General features: G+C 38.9%; 1 protein-coding gene across 1 annotated transcript in view; it reads right to left on the bottom strand.

Annotated features, from left to right (window-relative positions):
* Positions 1-23,867, bottom strand: part of RELN (reelin) — a 451,858-nt gene that overhangs the window by 19,444 nt on the left and 408,547 nt on the right. The window contains exons 47-60 of the mRNA XM_084611658.1: positions 21,973-22,113; positions 20,291-20,468; positions 17,689-17,882; positions 16,291-16,547; positions 14,830-14,984; positions 13,411-13,625; positions 11,328-11,505; positions 8,735-8,910; positions 6,880-6,986; positions 6,230-6,472; positions 5,568-5,743; positions 2,821-2,894; positions 1,975-2,136; positions 153-310 (exon numbers count right to left, since the gene is read on the bottom strand). Of these exons, the coding sequence (XP_084467784.1) occupies positions 153-310; positions 1,975-2,136; positions 2,821-2,894; positions 5,568-5,743; positions 6,230-6,472; positions 6,880-6,986; positions 8,735-8,910; positions 11,328-11,505; positions 13,411-13,625; positions 14,830-14,984; positions 16,291-16,547; positions 17,689-17,882; positions 20,291-20,468; positions 21,973-22,113 (2,414 nt within the window). The remainder of the gene's footprint in view (positions 1-152; positions 311-1,974; positions 2,137-2,820; positions 2,895-5,567; positions 5,744-6,229; positions 6,473-6,879; positions 6,987-8,734; positions 8,911-11,327; positions 11,506-13,410; positions 13,626-14,829; positions 14,985-16,290; positions 16,548-17,688; positions 17,883-20,290; positions 20,469-21,972; positions 22,114-23,867) is intronic.

Here is a 23,867-nt window from a genome sequence, read left to right as displayed (position 1 = left end):
TTTATGAATTTATATCTTGTCACTGGTTACTCAGGCACTCCAGTGCTGAGTTAGTATATTTGGCTGTGTCTCTATTTTATTTGTTTCATTTGAGCCAGATTAACATATTTACATACACACACATATATATATAGGAATATAAGAAATAAAACCTTGGTATCTTTCATCACAAATGCAAATGGCTCCAGTAGTGCAATATCCGTGACCACTGCAGAGTTTAGGGCAGGCTTCTCCAATGTACACATGATCTATTGCCCAGCTTTGCTTCTCTGTTTCCTCTCCTTTCTGAATCCACCTGAACTGAGTTGCACTACAAATACCAAACATCACAATATCATATTATGTTGCAGACAACACTTAAACATTTCTGTACAGAAACAGTCAACCATATGGACACAAGTTGAAACAGAAAAAATGAATGGTAAGAACGCTAGATTTGCATTTTGGGGTGAGGCACAGAGGAGACTAAAGTGTCTTGCTCAATGTCGCACACTGAGTCAGCGAAAGAGCTCAGAGAATAGTACCCAGAAGTCCAGGCTCCCAGTTCCCAGCTTTCCCCAGAGGGCCACACCACGCTAAAGAACACCAGCACTCTTTATTCCATTGAAATGGAGTTTTATATCGATAGGCCTCATCCTGAAAACATTTACTACTCATTCTAGGGCACACTTCTGTAAGTGGTCCCACGACCTTCAGTTAAGCAGCTTTAGGATTAAATAGATAGCAGACTCTGGCTAGTCTACGCTACCAGATAGGGCTGTGATTCCCCTGCTTGTGTACACATGGTTGTGCTAGCTCACATCAAGTAGCGTGCGTATTTACAGCAGGGTAGCTGCTGTGGCACAGGTATCGACAGCGGAGGTACGGCTTAGCTGTGCCGAGTACGTATCTACCGGTTTCAATGAGGTTTGAACTCTGCCGTGCTGCCACTCCTGCTACCCTTTCTACTGCTATTTATACTTGCGCAATGAGACCCGGTGCAAACGTGTGTACACAATCAGGGGAGTCACACCCCTGGCTTGTGCCGTAGACAGAGCCTCTGGCTAAGATCCCCAAAAATAGAAGTTACGCTCCTAAATGCACACTTAGACACTTTTGTGATTTTCAAAAGCTTTGTGAACCCAACAGCTCCTAGGAAGATAACCTGGAGCTGTTGAGTGCTCAGCATTTTCAAAAATCAGTTTCCAGGAGATGGGTTTAGAAGCCTAATTTCAGATTTCTATTTTTGAAAATACTGCCCTGAGTCTAAAGCAGCAGTTCTCAAACTGTGGGTCCCGACCCGCTTTGAATGGGGTCGCCAGGGCTGGCTTAGACTTCCTGGGGCCCAGGGCTGAAGCTCAAGTCCCACTGCCAAGGGCCAAAGCCTGAGGGCTTCAGCCCTGGGCAGCAGGGCTCAGGTTGCAGACCCCTTGCCTGGGGCTGAAGCCCTTGAGCTTCAGCTTTGGCCCCCCTGCCCAGAGTGGTGAGGCTCGGGCTTTGGCCCCCCCAACTTTGGGTAGTGGGGCTTGGGCGGGCTCAGGCTTCAGTTCCCTTTCCTGGGGTCGTGAAGTAATGTTTGTTGTCAAAAGCGGGTCATGGTACAATGAAGTTTGAGAACACCCGGTCTAAAGATTTACATTGGTCTACAATTATAAATCCCAACCCAGAAAGCACTTACTACCAATATTAGTGCTTGCTAACATGACTACCCTGATTGGCTTCAATGGACTACTCAAAGTAATAAGTGTTTGCAGGATGAGGCCTTATGATTGTGTCACAATGGCAATCTTTAGCCTGAATGTCATGGGTATTTAATCCTTGGCAGTAGCAGTTTTTATTAAAGAAAAGCAATTCCAAAGGTGTCCATTATGTATCATTTCCATGTCCAGACAAAAGAGAGTCACTTTACATTCACCAGTTGTTCCATACTAACAGTGCCAGCTAGACAGATGAAGTTTGATATCTCCAAAGTGAGCTGACCTTTTGGTAACCTACCTGGAGGAGACATGATCAGGCAGCTGGATAGTTATTCTTTTCCATGCGGAGCTGTTGACGGAGTTATAGATGGTAGCTTCATGGAATTGAAATGGGGAGCAGCCAATGCTATTAGATGAGGAAGGAAGACACTGCGTCTGGACAAGTTGCCATGAATCTGTCCTGTAGGAAGCAAAGAAAATATGTTGTTAGAACAACTGAAAATAATAATGAAAGGGAAGTTAGCAACATACTAGAGGTCATGGCAATATTTCTTTTTAAAAAACCACAAATGGTCTTCAGCAATAATTTCCATGCACTGTAATCACAAATAGAGTATGAAAGTCTGCAAACTTTGTGTAGCGATGGTAACCTCCCACAGGGTGGAAATGCTGTGATACATCTGTGCAGGTAAGGGGATTTGGGAAGCAGAGACCAGGAGCCCCTGTGACCTGACATTATAGGTTATGACTGAGAATTCTTTTCCTTAGTCCTTCCCTTTAGAGGTCAGAGAAGAGCCCTTTTATACTGGATTTGCTCCATGGTCTTGTTTTCACCCAAAAGGCATTTAAGCTCAAAATACAGTCCAACTTTTTGAAGTAATTCATATATCCTATTATTCTACATTGCAGAAGACAATAATGTCACCAGTTAAATTACAAATTAGCATCACAAGGCTTCTAGTACAGCATAGCTTTAGCCCAAAATTTATAGTCCTTTATCAAAGAGCACGACATACTAAAACAAGAGATACTTCGAAGACATTTGTGTGTGTGTGTTTACCAGCAATATGCTCATTAGCTGTAACTCCAGGTACAGTGTCATTGGTCTTGCAATATCTTGGGGTAAATGACCGAGACAGCTTACCTGGCATCCTTGGTGTATTCCAGCATTACAGAGTGCAGGTCACCACAAGAAGTTGCCTCACAACCCACCACAATCTGAAACACAAATAAAATGGATCAGGTACTGCTAGATCAGGGAGATCCAACGGACATTTAATGGAATACCTAATGAACTGTCGGTTGCCCTTTCTTTCTAAAGATACAGAATTAGAAGACTGAAAACTTAGATCTAACACCCCGCCCCAACAAAAACACACTAAAAACTAAAATGTGCACCACTTCAAACTTTGCTGCCTTTGTGGATCTTTGCATAAGACTGGAAATATTAATAATGATATCTGGGTCTTTTTATACCATGTAACCTGACACTAATGTTCATCTTTTGTATTCTAATGTACAATAATAAAAAGGGAAGTGCCATTCTAGGTACTAGAGCTTAGAATGCATTTGGAACTAGGGGTAAAGATTTTCAACAACAGGTGCCTAACATTAGGCTCCTAAATCATGTAGACACTAACATGAATAGTTAGATTTTCAAAGTTCTGGGCACCCTGCAGCTCCTATGAAAGTCAATGTAAACTGCTGGATGCTCAGAACTTTTGAAAGTCAGGTCACTTATTTAAGTGCCTAAATATGGATTGAAGAACTTAACTTTAGGTAACTATTTATGAAAATCTTGGCCTGCACAGTTTGGTGTATACTCAGGTTCATCGGGTTAAATCGTTTTAAAAGGCTTTGTAAACAGAAATGTGCTGTATGTCTGAGGAAATAAACAGATGACTCCTCTTAACATTATGTGATGCTCAAGTTCAGAGACTTCAATATACTTGACATATTACTGAATGGCTAACAAACAGAAACATCTGACTTTGAGCAGCTTCAAAACCTGTGCCCTCACTGCAGCTGTACAGGAGAACTGAATCCTTAGTTTAGAAATAACATCTGTAGCAGTAAGGAGAGCACAGAAAATATAGGAAAGTCAGGAGCAAAATTTAGCCAAGGGAAGAGAACTTAATAATATGAATGTACCATCTCGTCTGGATCAACACAAATCACACCCACTGAAATCTAGATAAAAGATGGCTGATTGAGTAAGCTGACTGCCTGTGAAGCTGATATACAAGGCTTTCTACACCCTTTGTATACAATAGTAACAGTAGGTAAAATTCATCCCTGGGGTAACTTTGAAGGTGGTGGATTGTGTGTGTGTGGGTCAAATGCTGTGAGGGAGTGGATTACAGACATTGAATCTAAGGTCAGGTCCACGCTTATGTTCATCTAACTTACGTAGCTCAGGGGTATGAAAAAGATTCACCCCCACCCAAGCGATGCAAGTTTCATGCTATCCACACTGGTGCTATGTCAGTGGGAGATGCTCTCCTGCCAACATAGCCTCCACTTCTTGCCGAGGTGGAGTAATAATGTCGACAGGAGAGCGCTCTCCCATCGGCATAGCGCGTTCTTCACCAGATGCGCTACAGTGGTGCAGCTGCATCAGTGCATCTGTGCCGATGTAGTGCTGTAGCGTAGAATTGCCCTAAAACTGGCAATGGCTGTGTGAGAAGATGAAGGTGTTAATTTGTGGCAGAAATGGAAAACAGAGTGTTTAATTTAAAAACAACAATAAAAGACCAAGAAGCAAATGTAACTAGGAAGACACATATGTCTATCAGCCTATCGCTTTGCTCATATGTTACATCCTGTCTTTGTTTTTTAAGCCTGTGTGCTCTTTGGGTCAGGGTCTTCTCTTTTGTTTGTAAAATGCCTAGCAGATTTTGAGCACTACTGCAATACAAAAAAGTAGTAGCAATAATAATTTAATAGCTACATTGTATTGATTATAAAATGTGTTGGCCTCATTCAAAAATCCAGCTAAAAATCAAGAGTAACATCAAGTGGTGCTTTGCTGATTCTCTGGGCCATTTTTCCATGACAGATGACCAAGTAACAAAAAGGGCTATTACTTTTAGCACCTTCAGATTTTCAATATATCTCATTAGTTATTTTTCTGCCCAACTCTGACTCTGTCTCTCCTTTTCTGCCTGTTCCTTGGTAGGAATTGTTTCTTTCTTCTCAATGCTCATTTGGTAGGCAATGGCATGCACATTCCCCAGATCTCCATCTTACTGGACTTACTAATCTTGCCTTAATGTTCAGTTTCAGTCAGTCTTTGTCTCCCTGTCCCAACCACCCAGCAGCTGCTATTATAATAACATCTCACTTAGATATGAGAATAAGAATAGTTGTTCTGCATAAGACCGAGTTGCCATTCACTTCAGTAGAGAGCAATCAGGCAATCAATACCTCTAGCAACCCTGAGGAAAGGGACAGTCATTCCATTCTGGCTTGAAATAACATTTATGCAGAGACAAGGGGTGAGGTAATATTTTTTTTGTTGGACCAACTTCTCTTGGTAAGTGAGACAAGTTCTGAGCTTAACACAGAGGTCTTCTTCAGGTCTGTGTAAGCTCTAAAGCTTGTCTCTCTCACCAACAGAAGTTGGTCCAACAAAAGATGTTACCTCATCTTGTCTCTCTAATACCCTGGAATCAACATGGCTACCACACTGCATACATTTATGCAATCATTCTGACCCCATGTTTTTTATTCTATTACTGTATTTCCTGGCATTCCAACAAACAAGTTATTAAATATTTAACAGACTACTGAATTTTATATTCTACTTGAAACTGTAATAAATTCCACAGACAAATTAGGTGAATTTTTATTTGTATGCTTTACTTTGGATAAAGAGAATGTTTTCCTTACTTTAAATTGCATCATGTATCCTGGCTGTATAATGAGCTCCCTGGAGGACAGGATATTGTGTGTGTTGTCCTTTTTTTTATTTGGCCAGTAGAGGTGAAATGAGGGGTTGCCACAGAATCCGGCAGTCCTGACTGCATTAGGGTAAAAACTCCAGTTTTCTTCATGGGAAGTTCCTTCTATTAACGTGAGTTACACACAATTACTGGAATGTCTCAGCAAACATGTAGGCTTAGTATTGAATCCACCGAGTCATTATGTACAACATTTTAATGATATACGGTAAATAAGTAACAAAGAGTCTTAGTTAAAGTGTCAGCCCTAGTCAGATAGTTTAAATTGATTTCAATACTAGTATTTTTTAAAAAATATGGCATAGTGGGAATTTCCAAATCCAGGTAGTTAGATGAAATAAACTGAACTGTCCTATAACTGTTTGGATTTAAAAAAAAATCATAGTGAAATAAAAAATAATCCTTAAAATGAACATAAGCAATAAAATATCAACCTTGTAATTGTTTATAAAAAGAAAACAATGTACAGTTGAAAAATAAATTAAAATGTGCATTTGAAAGACCTTCAGTTAAGAATTGTTTAGTTCAATAAACAGGCTGACACAGGCTTCTTAAATCAGATAAGAGAATGCTTGTTACATCCTTCCTTACCATCATCAAATGTATCTACTAGTTGACTGGGATTGATCTCAGCACCTCCAACTAGTATGTCATCTAGTGCCCACTGAGCACGGTCAGAGCCTGAAACCACAATTCCATTGCTCATCACAAAAGGTTGCCACCAGCGCAGGCGAGTTGTATTGGTCAGAGCGTGCTCTGGGAGAAGTATGTAGTCATGTCTGACCGAGATGTATTTCTGATAATCCATCTCATGAAGCAAAATCCAAGATATGCCTATCATGAAAGGATTCAGGATTAGTAAAACAACGTAAGGTAGAAATTGTCTAAAAATTAATGGAAGGTAATAGAAAGTCATAAGATAATATCTATGATCTGCTGGGAAAACCTTAACTTCTAATACTATTGCTACTCATGTGATTAGCCAAACTAAAGTCAATGGGATTATTTATTTGAGTATAAGTACCAGGACTGGATCTAGTTTCTTTTGAAACAAAGACAATTTAATATGAGGGGAAAATACACTTTAATATTAATATTAGATTATATAATATAAGATTATAGTTCTGAATAATTAACCCTAAAATATTTAAGTTAGATCTAATTCTGCATACTTCTCAAACATGACGGTGTTTGAATATACTCAAAAAGTTTGTTCGGATGCAACTAAATTGTTGACTTGCCTCCATCAATTGAATAGTCTAACAGAACTCCCTCCTTCCTGCACGTCGGTCTGTGGCATGTTGTCATGTTGTTTTCACTTCCAATTCTTCCCCAGTACTGTAGAAATCTGAAGGAAAAAATGTTGGTAGTTACTCACAGAATACTGTGTACCCTACAATATGGAAGATTTGTTGCCAAACACAGTTCAAGAGATTTGTTTTCTGCCAACAAATAGATTGAAAATGCTCAATATACTAAAATGTTTTATTAAAGAAAAGTGATGTTTACTTAGGGCAAAATTTTCAAAAACAAGTGTCTGAATAAATCCTGCAAAATATGCATCTGTAGGTGCAAACAGGCAATCATGTGCACAAAAAATATTAATTTGTGTGTGCAATTAAACAGGGAAACCAGGGAACTGAATGAAAATAAGAAGTGATTTCAGTAAAACACAAGGAAGGGAAGTGAAGAGCTACATACAAAAATTAAAAAATTCAGCAGAAGGAGTGAGACCTTATTTAAAGTGATAGACTGAGGTGGGCAGATGAAACTAACATGCTATTGTCTCCTGTATCTTATGGGCCATATTCTTAGCTGCCATACATTGGCAGAGCTTTACCTACTTTAATGGAGATATGCTACTTTACACCGTCTAAAGTTCTGGACACACATGTGTACACAAGCTGCACATCTAATATATCTAGCTTGTGTATGTTAAACAATTAAGGTAAAACCTTTGTAGCTAATGAACAAGAGGTAATATTTCACAGCTGTCTTGTCGCCGGGCAATTCAATGTTATCACAATAAATATACTGCTGAGCAATATGAACTGTTAAAAGCCAACCCCAATCCTGCAAGACTTTAAGCACATTATTTTTTATATGTTCCCATATTTCAATAGGACTACTTAGCCAGGAAAAGCCAGTCATGTGTGTAAGTGTTGCCAGGACTGGGCTCTTTGTTACCAATTACCACTGAGAATTGTTTCTTTAAATATCTGGCAAATCCATTGCTTTCCCATACTCCTCTGATTTGGGGTGAGGAGAGACCTCAGGAGGAGGTTCCCTGGGCCATGTTGAAGTGTTAAATGCTTCATATTCAGTTTACAGAAGCCTCATGATAGGCTTGAATTAGCTGCTATGTACCAGACCTTGATGCAAAGGAGGGAGTCTCTTGAATTATTTTTGAATATTTGTCTTCCTTCAACACAATCCATACCCCTCCCAGCTACAACAATGTATGGGATTACATCCAGTTCCCCTGTAGTCCAGCATTACTAAATATAATTTGTATTTTTGAGATAAACAACTTTGCTTGGCTATTTAAAAAAATTTGTTTTTAGTGCTTGTGAAATATGCCGGTGATACACGCCTGGAGACCAAAATCTTCTGCAGGTGCATACCCATTTAGTTCTGAGCTTTTCTGCTGAGACTAGCAACCCATGTGCCAACTGTGGTGGTGAGGTTGTGATGTAGTTACCCGTACACTAAAGACTATACTGAGACCACCAATTCATCACTACTCTCCCACACTTTTGTCTGTAAATTGTCTGTTTAGATTGTAAACTCGGTAGGTTAAGAACCTTCTCTTATATATCTACAAAGCAGCAAGCATACTGCGGGTGTTACACAAATAATATATTAACAACATAACTCACTGCATACAGTCAGCGAAAAGTCCCCTATTGACCGTAAGAATAAGAACGATTTGTCACTGCCTACCTGAGCTGACTCTACTCTGGTGGTGGCCCATGCATAAAAAGGCTCCATTTCCTATTATCTGAACTGTCTCATCTCCTGTTCTGTTATTATTTAATGAAGCCCTCCATTACAATCTATTAGCTATGTCAAATTCTACTGGGTAACATGACATACTTGGCACCCCTCAAATCCAGGTCTTGAGTGACAGCTTGCCTCACGGTATCACCTCCAAAATACAAAGCTGTTTCCTCTGCTAGAATCCCACATTCAGTACAGGTGTTTCCACCTTCCAAGGACATCCATAAATCTGGTTTAATTTCTTCATTGTCAAAGCGCTCCTTTAGGAAAGTCTGCAGGAAGGAATGTGAGGAACAACATCTGAGGAACAACCATGAAGAGGCATCATACTCTTTAGCTTTTCTAATGAACCCAGCTAGAACTGACTTTCTGAGTATGTTTAAGAGAGACAAGTTAGATGAGGTAATATCTTTTATTGGACCAACTTCTGTTGGTGAGAAAGACAAGTTATCGAGCTACACAGAGCACTTCTTCAGGTTCATGTAACTCCAAAGCTTGTCTCTCTCTCCAGCAGAAGTTGGTCTAGTAAAAGATGTTAGCTCACCCACCTTGTCTCTCTTAAACATGGCTATGATAACACTGCAAACATAAGTATGTTTAAAATACTCATGTAAACTGTAAAATGTTTTTTGCTTTTTTTGTGTGTGAGTTAAGGGTCACCAGCCTTTTACAGACACAATAGCTTTGTGGGCACAAATAGGGTCATTTAGATGTTCAAATGCCTGATATATGGGAACAATTACTATTTGCAATTATTTGCTTTATGGTAGTGCCCAGACACACAATTAGAATCAGGGCTCCGTTGTGCTAGATGCTGTACAAGTATACAGTGACACATGGTCCCAGCCTTGCAGAGCATATAAGCATGTAGTCAGACATCTAAAACGACATTGACTGTATCAGTGCACAATTGTGAACCCAAAACTTGAAATTATTACCACCTGCAACACTGAAGCAGGCCAGGTTGAGGCTCTACTGAGAGGAAAATTGAGCCCTAAATATTTAAAAATAGGTATATACTGACCAGTGCTGTGCAGCTACTAAATATATATATATTCACAAACATTACTTTCAATAAAAGATTATTTATTTTGATGGAATTCGTGACCCTTTTTATATTCTTCCCACAAGTACTTGTACAAGTGATGTGTTGGCCACAAGAGTGAATGTGGAAAGTGAAAGTCTTGGATTACTTGTGAATATATGTTTATGTAATGGTTTGTGCCACGGGTATTTGTACAAAGCCCAGATGGGAATCTCTCTAAGTTCCATCTTCCTATTTATAAAAGTTTTAGTCAGTTAATCAGGGAGCTGAAATAATATCAGGGATGAAATCCTGGCCCCAGTGACACCAATGGCAGAACTCTCATTGACTTCAATGGAATCAGGATTTCACCCTATATTAAATACTAGTCACACATCATCAATAAAAAATAACAAATAGATGAAGACATAGATGAAGGGATTAGTTTACAAGCCACCCTTAAATGATCTAGAGCTGCCTCTGTTTCTACATTCCACCATGTTAGTTGGGTGTGTTGCAAGAGTCACCTCTTCTGGCAGGATAACAAAAGCAATGGCCTGTAAAATGGCCGTATCAGTAATGTTCTGCAAGTAAATCCTTAAATTGAATATATGAGAAGTAAATGGCTTTAATCTTAGTGGAAAGGAGGGAAATTGATCCATTTCCTGTAGCGATGTGGTACTAATTTACATTTATGTAACTGGTACCTTAAAATACTACTACTACCACTACCAATAGTAATAAATAAGAATACCAATAATTCAAGTAGCATTTAATTCACATCTTGTGTGGTTTGCATTTCCTTTGGAAAAAATGTGGTTCAACCAACGTCTCTCTTCTGTAGATTATGTACAGACAACATCGTGTATAAATGTGGTTCAGGAAACCTGAGCAAGGGGAATGCTGTAATTTTAATACAGTTTGGGAATTCTTAAAGTTTTTCCCTCAAAATATAAAACAGTATTTTAAATTGGAGACACCTGCTCAAGTCCTAAAAGCATATTTTTGCCTACACTGTACTCTTTTGCTGTATGTCTGGGCCTGTTACACACCATCATCTCACATCTAAATATCTTCAGACACACAAATACCATTTCACCTTTTGTTGCAGTAAGGTATTAACCTGGGATGTAGAGTACAACTGTAGAAAATTAAAATTACATGAAACTTTATAAGTTCCTTAAATTAATTTCATATCATCTGGAGTTCAGTGCCTTGTTTACTTGTGTCTCCCTCTTCATTATAAAGATGAGTTTTCGATACTTGGTCTTGGTAAATTTGCAACAGCAGTTGTATCCAGGAACTAACAGCAGGTTTATTAGTAGTGTATTTGAGAACTGTTTTGTTCATTTACACATAGCAATGTACTGCAACTGGTAAATAGCAGTTTCATGGGTTTTTTTTACTTCAGAAGGAAAAGATAGTGTAATTATTGGTGTTAGTGATAAGATGATATTTCTTTAGAATACAGAAATGATATATTTTTAAATAGATGATCCAGAGCTGTACAGTTCAGATCTGAATGTAGATTTGAGGATCTCAAAAGTCTGAGAGGAGTCAGACCCCAAGTTCCAGTTGGAGTGCATCTCTGTTTTTTTTAAAGCTCTATTGATTCAATTTTTTTGTAACAAACTTTTGCAGTACTACCATATGCATTTAAGTTACCTTTAAAGTTTGAGTCAAGTAGCAGTTTGGACCAGAGTACCCCGGATCACAGATGCACTGTTTTTTCAGGCAGTCGCCATGGCCCCTACAGTTGTCCAGACAACCAGGTCCCAGATAGAAATTTTCAATGGCCCACTGAATATCTGAGTACTTCTGATAGAACCTAAACCTCACTGGACTGTACATACAAGAATGAAGAAAAACAGATACAGGTAAAAAGATAACTTTACACAAATGAAAAATGTACACTACATACATACGCTTATGAACAGCACTTCATGGGGTAACATATCATAAGACACTTTTGTAGCAGGAGATATGTTAATTAAAATGTTTCTATAGGGCATATTAGTCATTCCTCTAATTGACACTGATCATTCCATTTTAACATGTTGTTATTTAAACTATACTAGATTATAACTAAATAAAATGCACATTTCTTGTTTTCAGTTTAAAGAAGTTTTATTTTCTTTTAAAGCAGAAAGAGATGTTTCATCTGAACTCCAGTATAAATCTTCTGTTTTAGGCCCGAATGCTGTGAGTAGCCCCACTGAACACAATGGGACTATTCATGGCATAAAATCAGACACATTTAGGATCAGAGCCTTTTAAAATGATGCTTAGCATTCTTCGTAGGAATCCATTTTATGTCCTGTATAAAAGATCACATAGAATATATGGGCTAGATCTGTGAGAGCCACTGTCAACAGGTGACAGGAAAAAATATTCTATTCTAGTTTCTTCTGAGATGATTTAATTTTAAAAGGATTATTCAAATAATGCAATTCATAGTGCTTAATACTAGAAAAAATATATTGTTGCAATATGCACAGATAATTCGGGTAGCATTTTTCACTGTCTAAAGTCAAAATTCCCCCTGTAATTCAGTTTGGGTCTCTGGACAGATTGGAATATGCAGTACAGCTCTGAACTGCAGATAAGAAAGGATAATTTTGCAATTTGTTCAGACCACGAATCATTCTTAAGTTTGGTAGAAAAAACCCCAGGTGATTTTCATTATCACTCTCTTGCCCTATGTTTATAGAAAGCCAAATCTCTTCTATCCTTTCTTTGAAAGAATGGAAGTGCATCATCCAGCAAAACTGTATTAAGGAGAAGAGAGAAACATGAGACATGAAATCTGATATGGATCTCTTGTTTCTCGGGTGGCATGGGCTGGAGTGCTGCAAAAGCAGATTACTCGGTTGCTGGGAAGGAAGAATTTTGCAGTGCTTTTCAGCAAACTCTTCTGGAGCGCAGCTTTGAAGAGAACCTCTTCCAACCCTTTTACGTAAGAGAGAAAGTTGCTATGGTATGGGCACATTGAAAAAAAGAACAGGAAAAAATGGGAGGGGGGGGAGTTCTTGAACTTCGGAGGATGTCCTAGGAAAAAAAATGATGTCAGTAGGAACATAAATACCCAGTCACTCTGAAGAGTGGTTCAACTTTGAAAAGTGACTGTAAAGATTGCATCATAAGAGTCCCTGTTCATTCTGTTTCCATGTCACGTTTACTCATCTTACAAGTAAATAACTCCCCCACCCCAATTTCTAGCTCTGTAAACTCAACCAAGTATCTTAAACCAAAATTGTGCTCTTTCTGGCTCACCATAAAGATTCAGTGGGCCAAACTCTGCCCTTAGTTACAGCCGTGCACCTCTATTGCCTGAAAACATATGCAATTAGAATCTAGTTAAAAATGCCACTGGTGTTGCCAGAATAGAATCCAGCCCTTTCTCACAGAGCAATGTTGGTCCTGCATGTCAAACAGGAGCCAATAATGAATAAACCCCTTTTTAAAATCAGTCAGCATTTAGGACTCCGAATAGACAAAGGGGCCCCAATTCAGCAAGATTCTTAAGCACATGCCTTACTTTAAGCACATGAATAGTTCTGTTGATATTAATAGGACTACTCAGGGTTCTTAAAATTAGGTCTATGCTTATGTATCTTGCTGACCTGAGGCCATGGAGCAGATCTTTTGCATAAGGAAGTGTATACATAGCCATGGTTTTCAGACTATTTAGTCCTCCTTTAATTCTGCGCTGAACCCAAGGTAATGTGAGTAGTTGTTTCATACTTACTTGCCCACTAGGTTTTCAGGCAGTGAATAAGTTATCCTTTTCCATCCTTTTGTTGGAAAGAAGACAGAGGGCTGTGAAATACTCCCAGAGCATTTTGGATCTGCAGGTAAGCACTGCGGAACTAAATAGCTCCAACTCACACCAAAGTCAGTGGAATATTGTACATGGACTTGATTCTGTGCAATTTTTTCTGAAGTTTTACATCCAACAGAAATCTAATATAGATAAAAAGCATATGTAAGTTGGTATTGTAACAGTTCTTAGTATCAATAAAGAGCTGGAGGGATGATTACAGTTTAAAGATTTTTCAGCAAGAAAGTTGACTGGAGATTATGCTTTAAGTTACACTAGTAACAGTTAGCAGCACTCATATAGCACTTGCCACCCATAGATCTCATCATTAATCCCAATGTGCAAATGGGGAAACTGAGTCCAAAATCCTACTACAAATCAATGGACCCTGATCTCATGACTCCCAAGTCTGGTGCATTATCCACCAAATCAGAGTACCTCCCACGCAAGCTGCACTCATCCTATTACCATCCCACTACAGCAAAAGTTAAGATACAAATATTTCACAGAGGAATGTATAATAAAGGGTGACATTTCCTCCTTAGTGAAAAGTCCTGTGCAAGGTCCCTCACATCACTTAACCCTTGTGGATGTTCTATGTGGGAAACATGGGCAGACAAGCTGCAGAGGGCTCCTAAGCAACTTCTGTATGTTGGTAGAGTCTCTCTATGCTGGGTTCAGGTAGTCTGGTATATAGGAGGCCATATGGGGCAGGTTTGACAGGGGTGCACTGGAACTGTACTTACACTGATTCAGTAGCTCATTAAAGGGATGTGGAAGGAAAGTGGCTGCTTTTTCAACCCATATGTTGGAACAGTGACCATACAGGAGGCGTAGCTGTATTCTAGCGCCACAGCCTGTTGGTGGGCTCACCCAACCCCCAAGGAGCAAACAACATGAAGCTCAATTACTCCAAATTTGTATGGTAACAAGTAAATTATACTGATGTGTAAATTTTGGTTAGCTGTCACTTCACTAATCATATATGACAAAACACACTTGGTGTATCTGTAACAAATCCCATAGCTGCATCATGTTCTCACACCTACACCATCAGAAACAGAACTCAGGATTATCTTTGCACCCTGTCAGTAACACCAACTCAGGATTATCTTTGTACCCTGTCAGTAACACCAACACCAACCAACAGCCTGCTTGTAGGTCACCACTGGAGGGTAACAATAACAATACGTGAGCAGCGCCACGCCTTTCAGCAGGGGACAGTGGTGCAGACATCCTGGTCTATGCAACACATATCAGGCCGTTTCCTGTAAATCTGTCCTGCTCTGAGGAAAACAGGCTGTTTTAGAATAATTATGCATAATATTTTGATTATAAAGATTTTACCTTGAATTGCATAATCCAGCCTTCTGTAGGAGTTAGGTCATGGGTGACCGCATAAACTTCTCTGCCATCATGGCTACCGCAGATCATAACACCATCAGGAGAGTCACAGAATCTTTCAATTGAGCAATCATCATGGAACAGCCAATGTTCATTCACTTGAAAATAAATATTAAAGTCAATATTGTATAACTGCAACATTACATAAAGAAAACAGTAAACAGTGTTAACCACTAAGGATAAGCAATGGATTAAGTCTTTAACTATGTACAAACTATTTAGTATTGTTCTTTACAAAATTCCAGAGTACTTTAGTATTCATCATTCCCATATGTCTATACTTAACATTCAGAACAGCCTATGCTATTCTCTGATCATAAACCTGTTTACATAATTTTTAATGGTAGGTTTCAGAGTAGCAGCCGTGTTAGTTTGTATTCGCAAAAAGAAAAGGAGGACTTGTGGCACCTTAGAGACTAACAAATTTATTTGAGCATAAGCTTTTGTGAGCTACAGCTCACTTCATCGGATGCATTCGATGAAGTGAGCTGTAGCTCACGAAAGCTTATGCTCAAATAAATTTGTTAGTCTCTAAGGTGCCACAAGTACTCCTTTTATAATTTTTAATGCATAAGAATTAAGGACCTGAGAATTGCTCAATATGTTTTGCAATTATGTGGCATACATGACATTGCTGTCTTATTATATAATAATAAGATACTAAATAATATTCTCTTTTTAAAACAAATTTAAGCTCCTGCAATTGACTCTGTGGGCAAACCCTTGTAAGTTGAATGGAGATCTGTGAATGCAGAAGTCTGCAAATGTGAAGTCAATTGCACAATCAGAGCATGTGTGACCTACACAATACCATAATATCTTCAACTAATTAGTCCCACTAGCATGCACAAATATTTCCTTATTTATATTTTACTAGCTATAACTCAACAACTTAATCTGCTGGGTAACTATTTAAAAAATCGTTGCTAGCAAATATCTGCAAAATAGGAAACAAATACGCAGAGTAGGAAATCCTTTTAGAATAATGTGGCATTCAGTCAAATAACATTTGTTCTTGGAAACAATAACATAAAATTCTGCTGTGCTACGGGTGCAGTAATAAGAAAAAATATCTAGACAATTCTTTTTCTTTAAAGAGAAATGTCTCATAAGTGAATTCATTAGTAAGAAACCATTTTGTATAAATTAATGGTTATTTGAAAAACTGACTGCAAGATTTCTTTAAAAATTGTATTTCCTGCCCCCCCCCCATATTTACTTCCCCTTTCCCTCCATGCACAGTTTGTAGATTTAAAAGCAGTTTGTTACATGTTGTTGGTTAAAAAAAAGGTACAGTACAGGGACTGGCTCTGACATTCATTGTGGTGAGACCAACAAGATCAGATTTAGAAGTAGCTGTACTGACTTCCTGCTCTTTGGCTCTGATCGATATCAAACTTTTACCTGTCGTTTTGTCTTCTGTAAACATATCAAAAGCGATCCTTCCAGTGGGTCCTGCATCTGCAGGAGAACGTTCGTGTTGTGGGAGTGGAGCACTGCTAAAAGTGTCTAACAACACTGTCCTCTGATCAGCAGAGCCAGATATCAGCACATTGTCAATAGCCCAGTCATTCTGATCTAAGCCATCATGTTTAGGTTGCCACCAGCGGAAACGGGTTCCGAGAGCTTTGGCCTCATGAGGGAGGAGAATGTTCACAAAGCTAAAATATAATAATGGAGATAAGTCATGTGACAGCCATATCTTAATCTCTTGAATTTTGAAAAGAAAAAACAAAGTTTTAAATAAGCTGAATAGGGCTTTTAAACAACGTTGGGCCACATTCTTTGACCAAGTCCATCTTATTTGCCCTACGGTGCAAATGGGCGGAATCTAACCCTAGCTCTCCCTGCTGGAGATTTCCTCACTGTAGGGGACTCCTCAATGGACACAGAGCCTTTAAGACTGGTTCCTATTTCATTGTCCCAGCAGCATCTGGCACAGGCAGTGTATTATGAGTGGAGAGGGACAGGGAGGAAGAGTAGCCAGAGTATGGTGTGTACTGGATATGCTTAAGTGGGCAGTCCCTTTGGGGAACACTGCCAGTGATGCAGGTTTAGAGGAGCCCCAGGGCTGCTCTAACTTGCTCCAGAGCCAAGCAGAGAATTAGGGAGCCAAAACCATTTAAAGAAATTATATGCTGAAGTAGAATCAATATATTAATTTGATGTTAATATTAACTAAGATATTTATTTTCAAAGCTGGAGACACTGATCATATAACAATGTTTTATTGCAATTACCTTATTTCCTTTATAGCAAACGACTAATGCAGACATGGGTTAAAATGGCACTGATTCCTTCTAATATTAGGAAGTAATTCATCAGTGCACTGAGGGCCAGTCCAAGGCCTGTGCATCATTTAAGTCCCACTTCAGCATTAAAATAAGACTTAAATGTGGCAGAGACCTTCTGTTTAGACAACAGATCTACTTTGTGCTTTAGCAAATCAGAAATCAGATTATAAATAAATGTAAGTTAAAAATAGTGTGGACATTGATAAATCAAATTAACTCTTCTGACTAGCTATAGTTTTACTTTAACATTTACTGGTGAATAATGGTCAACCATTCACCAATGTAACTGGCTGTCACAGACTCCATTTGATTAAACTGATGGTATACTGCTCTAATGTTTGAGGCCCAATCAGCCAGCACTTACACACATGCTTATCTTTAAGCACACAAGTTAATCAGGTATATAAATGTTTGCAAGATTATTTACACACAGCAATATTAGCAATCAGGGCAGATTCTTTGTGAAAAATCCAAAAGAATGAATTAGTAGAAGTATATATTTACAAACCCGGGTTTGCTGAACTGGTCATAGAAAATTTCCATTAAGAGGTTCCAAGTAATGCCACCATTCACAGAGTACTCCAGGAGAACACCTTGGTTCCGATTGTTAGGAGTTATCAGACATCCATACATGAAATAAAACTGGATGAATTCTGCATTAGTGAGGTTTAAATCCACTGTCACTAATAAACGGCTGCATCCCTAAAAAAAAAGAAAAGAAAACATATTTTTGTCGGTGTGGCTGGTCAGTTAAGATAATCACCAAGGCTGTGATAGTGATGCTTTCAATGAATATATTCCTGAAAAATACATTTAATTATTTCATTATTCAGTTGTTTTATGGGAATGAAGTGGTATTTTAAAAGGCCAAACGTCTTAATAGGAAGGCTTCATAAGACTGAACCAAAATAATCACAGAATCATAGGACCATAGAAATGTAATACTGGAAGGGACCTCGATAGGACATCCAGTCCCTTGCACTGAGGCAGGACTAAGGCCTTGGCTATACTACGGGGGAAATTCGATCTAAGCTACATGAATGGCGTAACTCAAATCGACGTAGCTTAGATCTACTTACCATGGGGTCCACATTATGCGAGGTCAAAGGGACTGCCCCCTACTCTTCTCGATCCGGTGGAGTACAGGAGTCGACAGGAGAGTGTTCTGTGGTCGATTTAGCGGGTAAAGACCCGCTAAATCGACTGCCGATGCATTGATCGCCGCTTGTTGATCCCCCGGTAAGTGTAGACAAGCCCCAAGTATTATCTAGACAATCTCTGACTGTTTGTCTAACCTGTTCTAACCTGTGGATGAAGATTCCACAGCCTTCCTAGGTAATTTGTTCCAGTGCTTAATTACCCTTATAGTTACTGAATTTTTCCTAATGTTTAACCTAAATTTCCCTTGCTGCAATTTAAGTCCATTACTTCTTGTCTTGTCCTCAGGGGATAAGGAGAACAATTTATCACCCTCCTCTTTATAACAATCTTTTATGTGCTTGAAAACTGTTATCATGTCCTCTGTCAGTCTTCTCTTCTCCAGACTAAACAAATACAATTTTTTCAATCTTCCCTCATAGGTCATGTTTTCCTGACCTTTAATCATTTTTGTTGCTCTCCTCTAAACTTTCTCCAATTTGTCTCTCATTTAAAACATAAATGATTATTTACAATTTAACAATTTTGCCAGAAGAATGGAACATACTATATCCTTTTTTTATCACAAGTGTCATATGTAAGATTTTTTTAACCTGTGAAGGAGATCTGATTTTCTGTACATACACACAGAGCAAAATTTCCAAAAATGGGATCTAATTTTGCAACTGCAGCTTTGCATGTCTAACTAACTGAATTGCAGGCGGAAAAGGTTGTTAGATACCATCACTCTATTACTTATGCTCAAAACTGGTTGTGGCTGAAAAATTTCAGGCAAGAAAATTAGAGACCAATTTGAGGCTCTTAGAAAATTAGGACCATAATGTCATTCATTACTCTTTTAAAACAAAAATGGTTTTGCTTTAGAGCAGTAATCCTTAATTACTTAATATTTGTCAAAGCTCTATGGACATGAAAATGGCTAGACTACATAGTGACAAATAGGCTAATTCTACCTTGTAAAAAAGCTTTAAAATATTACATGCTTCTACAATTCAATTTGTAGTCCCATGTAACAACATAATAATTAATGCTAAAACAGAATAATTAATGATCTGATCTGCAAACATAGTTTCAATTACTTTCCATCTTGAAAGATGTGCACTGTGGATTTACTGTCACAAATTGCTATCTATATTTATATGTTTACAATATTCAGGATCCACTGTATCTTTGTTTTCTTAAATCTAGATTACAAAAATCCTCATCCCCATCTATTCAACACTGGCTGGAATAAAACACTTTAAGTAACATGAAAGTAAACAGTCTGGTATGTGTAGACCCATACCCTCAGGAGACAGAACAATTGTAATAGATTATTTTTACACCTTCTGTAAGACAACCTGTATTTTATGAATCACTCACGCTGCCCAGTGCATTCATGTGGTGTCAACTAACTCTTAATGGGAAAAGGCAGTGAAAAGTTATTGCTTTCTGCTGTTAGAAAATAATACAGGCCTGAGACTCAGTTCTAAATATACCTTAAATAGCCCCCAAAACAAGTATGTTTAGACTTTTTAAAAGCAGTATTAATACGTACATGCAGCCTAGATAGCAGCAGCACCAGACCCTGTACAGATTATTCTTGCCAGAAGGACAAATAATTTGTACGAGTAGGCCATTGATGAATGAGTGGATAAAAACAGCTCAATACCATGGACTGTGCCTTGGTCTATAGGCTCATTTCTGGAGGCCCCTCTATGGCTTGTTTCAGAGAACCTGCACATTGACCTCTCCTTGGGTGCTGGGGATGGGATGAGCTGAAAGAGATGTATCCAGTTCTCTGTAGTGTTTCTGGCAGGCACCAATGCAGAGTCTGCCAGAACTTGACCCTCATCAAGGAAGTAAATATACGTTTTTGATTTATTTCTAATAATTTTTTTTGGTTACTTATTTATTCAGTTTCCTAAATCAACCACATTGGTACAGTCAACAGGCAAGAGTTAAACACCAACCCCGCTGAAATGAAGAGCCATTCCAGATGCCACAGCTCCACAGACTGTGCTCAGTTTCCCTCCATTTACTGTTAGCCAGTTCTGATTAGACGGAGCTCGATTGAAGTTGTCTTTAAGTTGCGTTGGAAGGGCTGCCTCTGGCTCATCACAGTAGAGCCCACCCCAATGTTCATCACAGCTGCAAAGGAAAACAAATACAGAGTAAACTCATTTGAAAACATTTTCTACACCAAGACTTAAAATAATTTTATTCCAGCCCAGGGGAGCAAGAAGCCATTTGTCTCACCTACAAGCAAATGCTTGGAGGAGTCGCCCTGCTGCCTCTTTCTGAAGCTGTTACTGTTAAACAGGGTATGTTAATTGTGTAAAGATCTGGATGTGCACGGTTTTAATTCAAGCTGATAATACACCAGATACATAAGACATGTCTAACACTGAACTTTATCATTAAAAGAAATGGTATTTTGGTAGACAAATCTAATCAAGATAACATGCCAAGCCTAAACAAATAAGTTTGACCATCTTTTGGTGTTAGAACTATATATCATTTTCTATAGTCAAATTTATAGAGGACAGATACTTTTACTGTAGCTTGTTTCACAATCCTAGATTCTTGCTACTCTGAAACACCTTTCCACCTTTCAGGCAGTGTTTCAAAAATGTAGACAAACATAAAGACATAGTCTGATATTATATAAATGTATCTCAACAGAGAGATGTACTTTGGTTCTTTAGTGCCTTAAGCAGGGAGGCAGATACAGAAAATGTCTATGTTGCACTTGGCTCAATGGATTTTCCTTCTAATGAACATGGGGATGGTAAAATTATGCAGCTAGGAGCAATTTCTGCTGCCATTTGTGGCTGAAAAGAGTCCCAAATTCAGCAGAATGGGTATTGTTATGCTGCCGGGCGGAAGAATTTTGGAAGCCTGGGTAGCTGCGTGTCTAGCTCTGTGGGGCTTGATATGACTCTCACACAAGGAGTTTTGGGGGGAAGAAGGGATAGCAGGGCTCTATTGGAAGCTGCCAGCATATAGCTTGGCATTAGATCATTGAGCCTACACCAGTCCTGAGGCTGGAGTAGCTGCAAACTGGCCTGGTGAAGAGATATCCAGCATCCAGTCAGTTGCTTGGGCTGGGTACAAGGAACAGGATTTGGGGCATAGGGAACTGGAGTGAAAGCCCCATGTAATTCCAGGGATAATCTTTGTTCCTGAGGATGCAAATCATTCCAAAGAGGACTGTGCCCTACACAGGCAATGCCTCATGTACATATTTCAATGCTGAAAGGGAAGTAAATGACATCAACCTAGAGGATAGAACAGCTTGTACACTGCCTTTGGGCACCACAGAGCTGGGGGAAGGATTAGCACCATCTCTGTCTAAATTCACCTTGGTGCAGTCCCAAACCACATTGTCATCAGCACGGGCATGTATCTCAAAGGAAAATCTGGACCGCAGGAAGTCAGAGGAGATTCACTCATACACTCCAATATGCCCACCTATCTCTCCTCTTAGAATTTTATTTCCCAAGTGATGCTGGCGCGTCGCTCTGTTTCAAAGAAGAAATTCTGCTTTTCTTTAAAAATAATACTTCTTCCAAGCAATTTCCTTGAAATCACACATTAAAATGGGAATGAAAATCTACAGCACTACCCACCAGAGGGAAACAGCTATACTTACAAACAGTTCCCTTGTGTGCACCTCCCATGGCCACTGCACATATCTATACAGCCATCCCCAATGTAGACATTGTCTATAGCCCATGTTTGCTGTTTGTCAAATGGAGCCGGCTGGTGCCAGCGGAAACGAGTTGCTTGAGACCTTTGAGAAAGGAAAAAAAAATACAAAGGTAACACTTCCAGCTGTGCTAAGCCCTATTTTGATTAAAAGGAAATACAACCATGTATGTTCACCCAAACCCGGGCCATATTTATAAAGATGATTTATTTACCAACTGAACAAACAAGGGCTGGCTCAAGTGAATTACCAGGCCACTTACTATGGCCCTCTGCTTGCAAGGCCAAATGTTCACTATGCAGCTTCTCTTCTCACCCTTGCAAAGCTGCTCTGCTATGTCTAGAGGACAAAGGGAGTTAGTCCCATGGAAACAATGAGATGATACAGGTCATCATAATGAGCAATGGTCTCATCACAGCCGCTGCCTAATCACTGTCAAGTTTTTGTGTGCATTACGGCAGAGGGGAGTTTTAAGAATGGATCTGAAGGAGAATAATGAGGAGGATGTTTACAGGGAGCTCGTCCCATGCATAAGGGGCAGCATGACATAAAGTGTGAAGATGCTTGCTGAAAAATTTTAAAATGGGCAATCAAGACTGGCATCATTAGTGGAATAAAGGTGTGTGGGGGGGTCAACATATCAAGAGCATCTTAGAGACAAAAGGTACAGCAGGGATAGGCCACAAAGGTCCTTAAGAATGAAGACAATTAGCTGAGTTTAATTCGGTGCAGAATTCGGGAGAAAATGGAGGTATGCAAATGGCAGTATGACATGGCCGAAGGGATAGGCAAAGAATTTCACATTGAAACGGTAACCAGTTCCTGGTGGAGTGGGGTCCTGTATGTTGTAGGTTTAGCAGAATTGTCTGAACTGTCCAAACCAAAATGCCAAATACAAACAATCTTGACTTTGAGAGAAGTCTGGATCTAGATCCACATCAAGAGGAAAACTGTGGTCCCAGTGAAAGCAACCAGAGTTTTGCCACTGACCTTGATGGGGCTAGGATTTCATCCTTAGCGTAGGCACAGCCTGCTTGGAAGTAATCTGAACACAATGTGCATGCTAAAAAATAAAGACTTTTTTGTGACTTCTCATCAGTGTAGTTTCCAATCTGATTTAGTATATGTTTTGCTGCACTTAGGCAGTAGATGGCAGCATCAAACTACATGCTGCTTTACTCTGAGCAGAAAAATAAATCACCTATTAACAAGTAACAGAAGAAGGTTTGTACAGAAGAAAAACAACTCTTTTTTGGCTGGGTCAGTGACTGATATCAGTTTTATCCTAACTTTTTAAAGAAAATAATGAAACATTTTACTGGGAACTGGTACTGATAATTTCCCAGTTCAAAAATTAAACAAATTTAGTTTCAGAGTTTCTGAATTCACCAGTATCAGTTTGGAGATTGTAGAGGATGAGCTCAATGTGGAGTTATCAAGGTTTCATGGATCATAATCAATACACTCTTGAAATCACCCACAATTTCAGAAAATTAAGTCTGTTTCGTTTCCAATCTATAGCTCTGTCTGATATTCATTAAATTTAAGATAAAGGCTGTTTTATTTTCCGACTCTTCCATTTTTCAGTATAATCCCTTATCTATGAAGAAATGCATTGTTTACACATGCAAGAAAATGTTTTATTTTTCTGAATCTCTACTATTTTAACTTTTTTATATTAGTTATTTAATAACTTGTTGTAACATATGGGACTGGAAAGGAATTAGATAATCCAAAACAACAGTTACTCTCTCATGAGTAAAATCACAACAGTTCAGAGGTTTTAACTGCTGCGATGATCTCTAATTTAAACCCCAAATGGGCTTTCTCAGAGAAAC

The sequence above is a fragment of the Lepidochelys olivacea genome (genome assembly GCF_965140295.1).
Source record: "Lepidochelys olivacea isolate rLepOli2 genome assembly, chromosome: 1".
In the NCBI taxonomy this organism is placed as follows: Eukaryota; Metazoa; Chordata; order Testudines; family Cheloniidae; genus Lepidochelys; species Lepidochelys olivacea.
The sequence above is the reverse complement of the archived record's forward strand: the minus strand, read 5'-3'. Positions and strand labels throughout refer to the sequence as shown.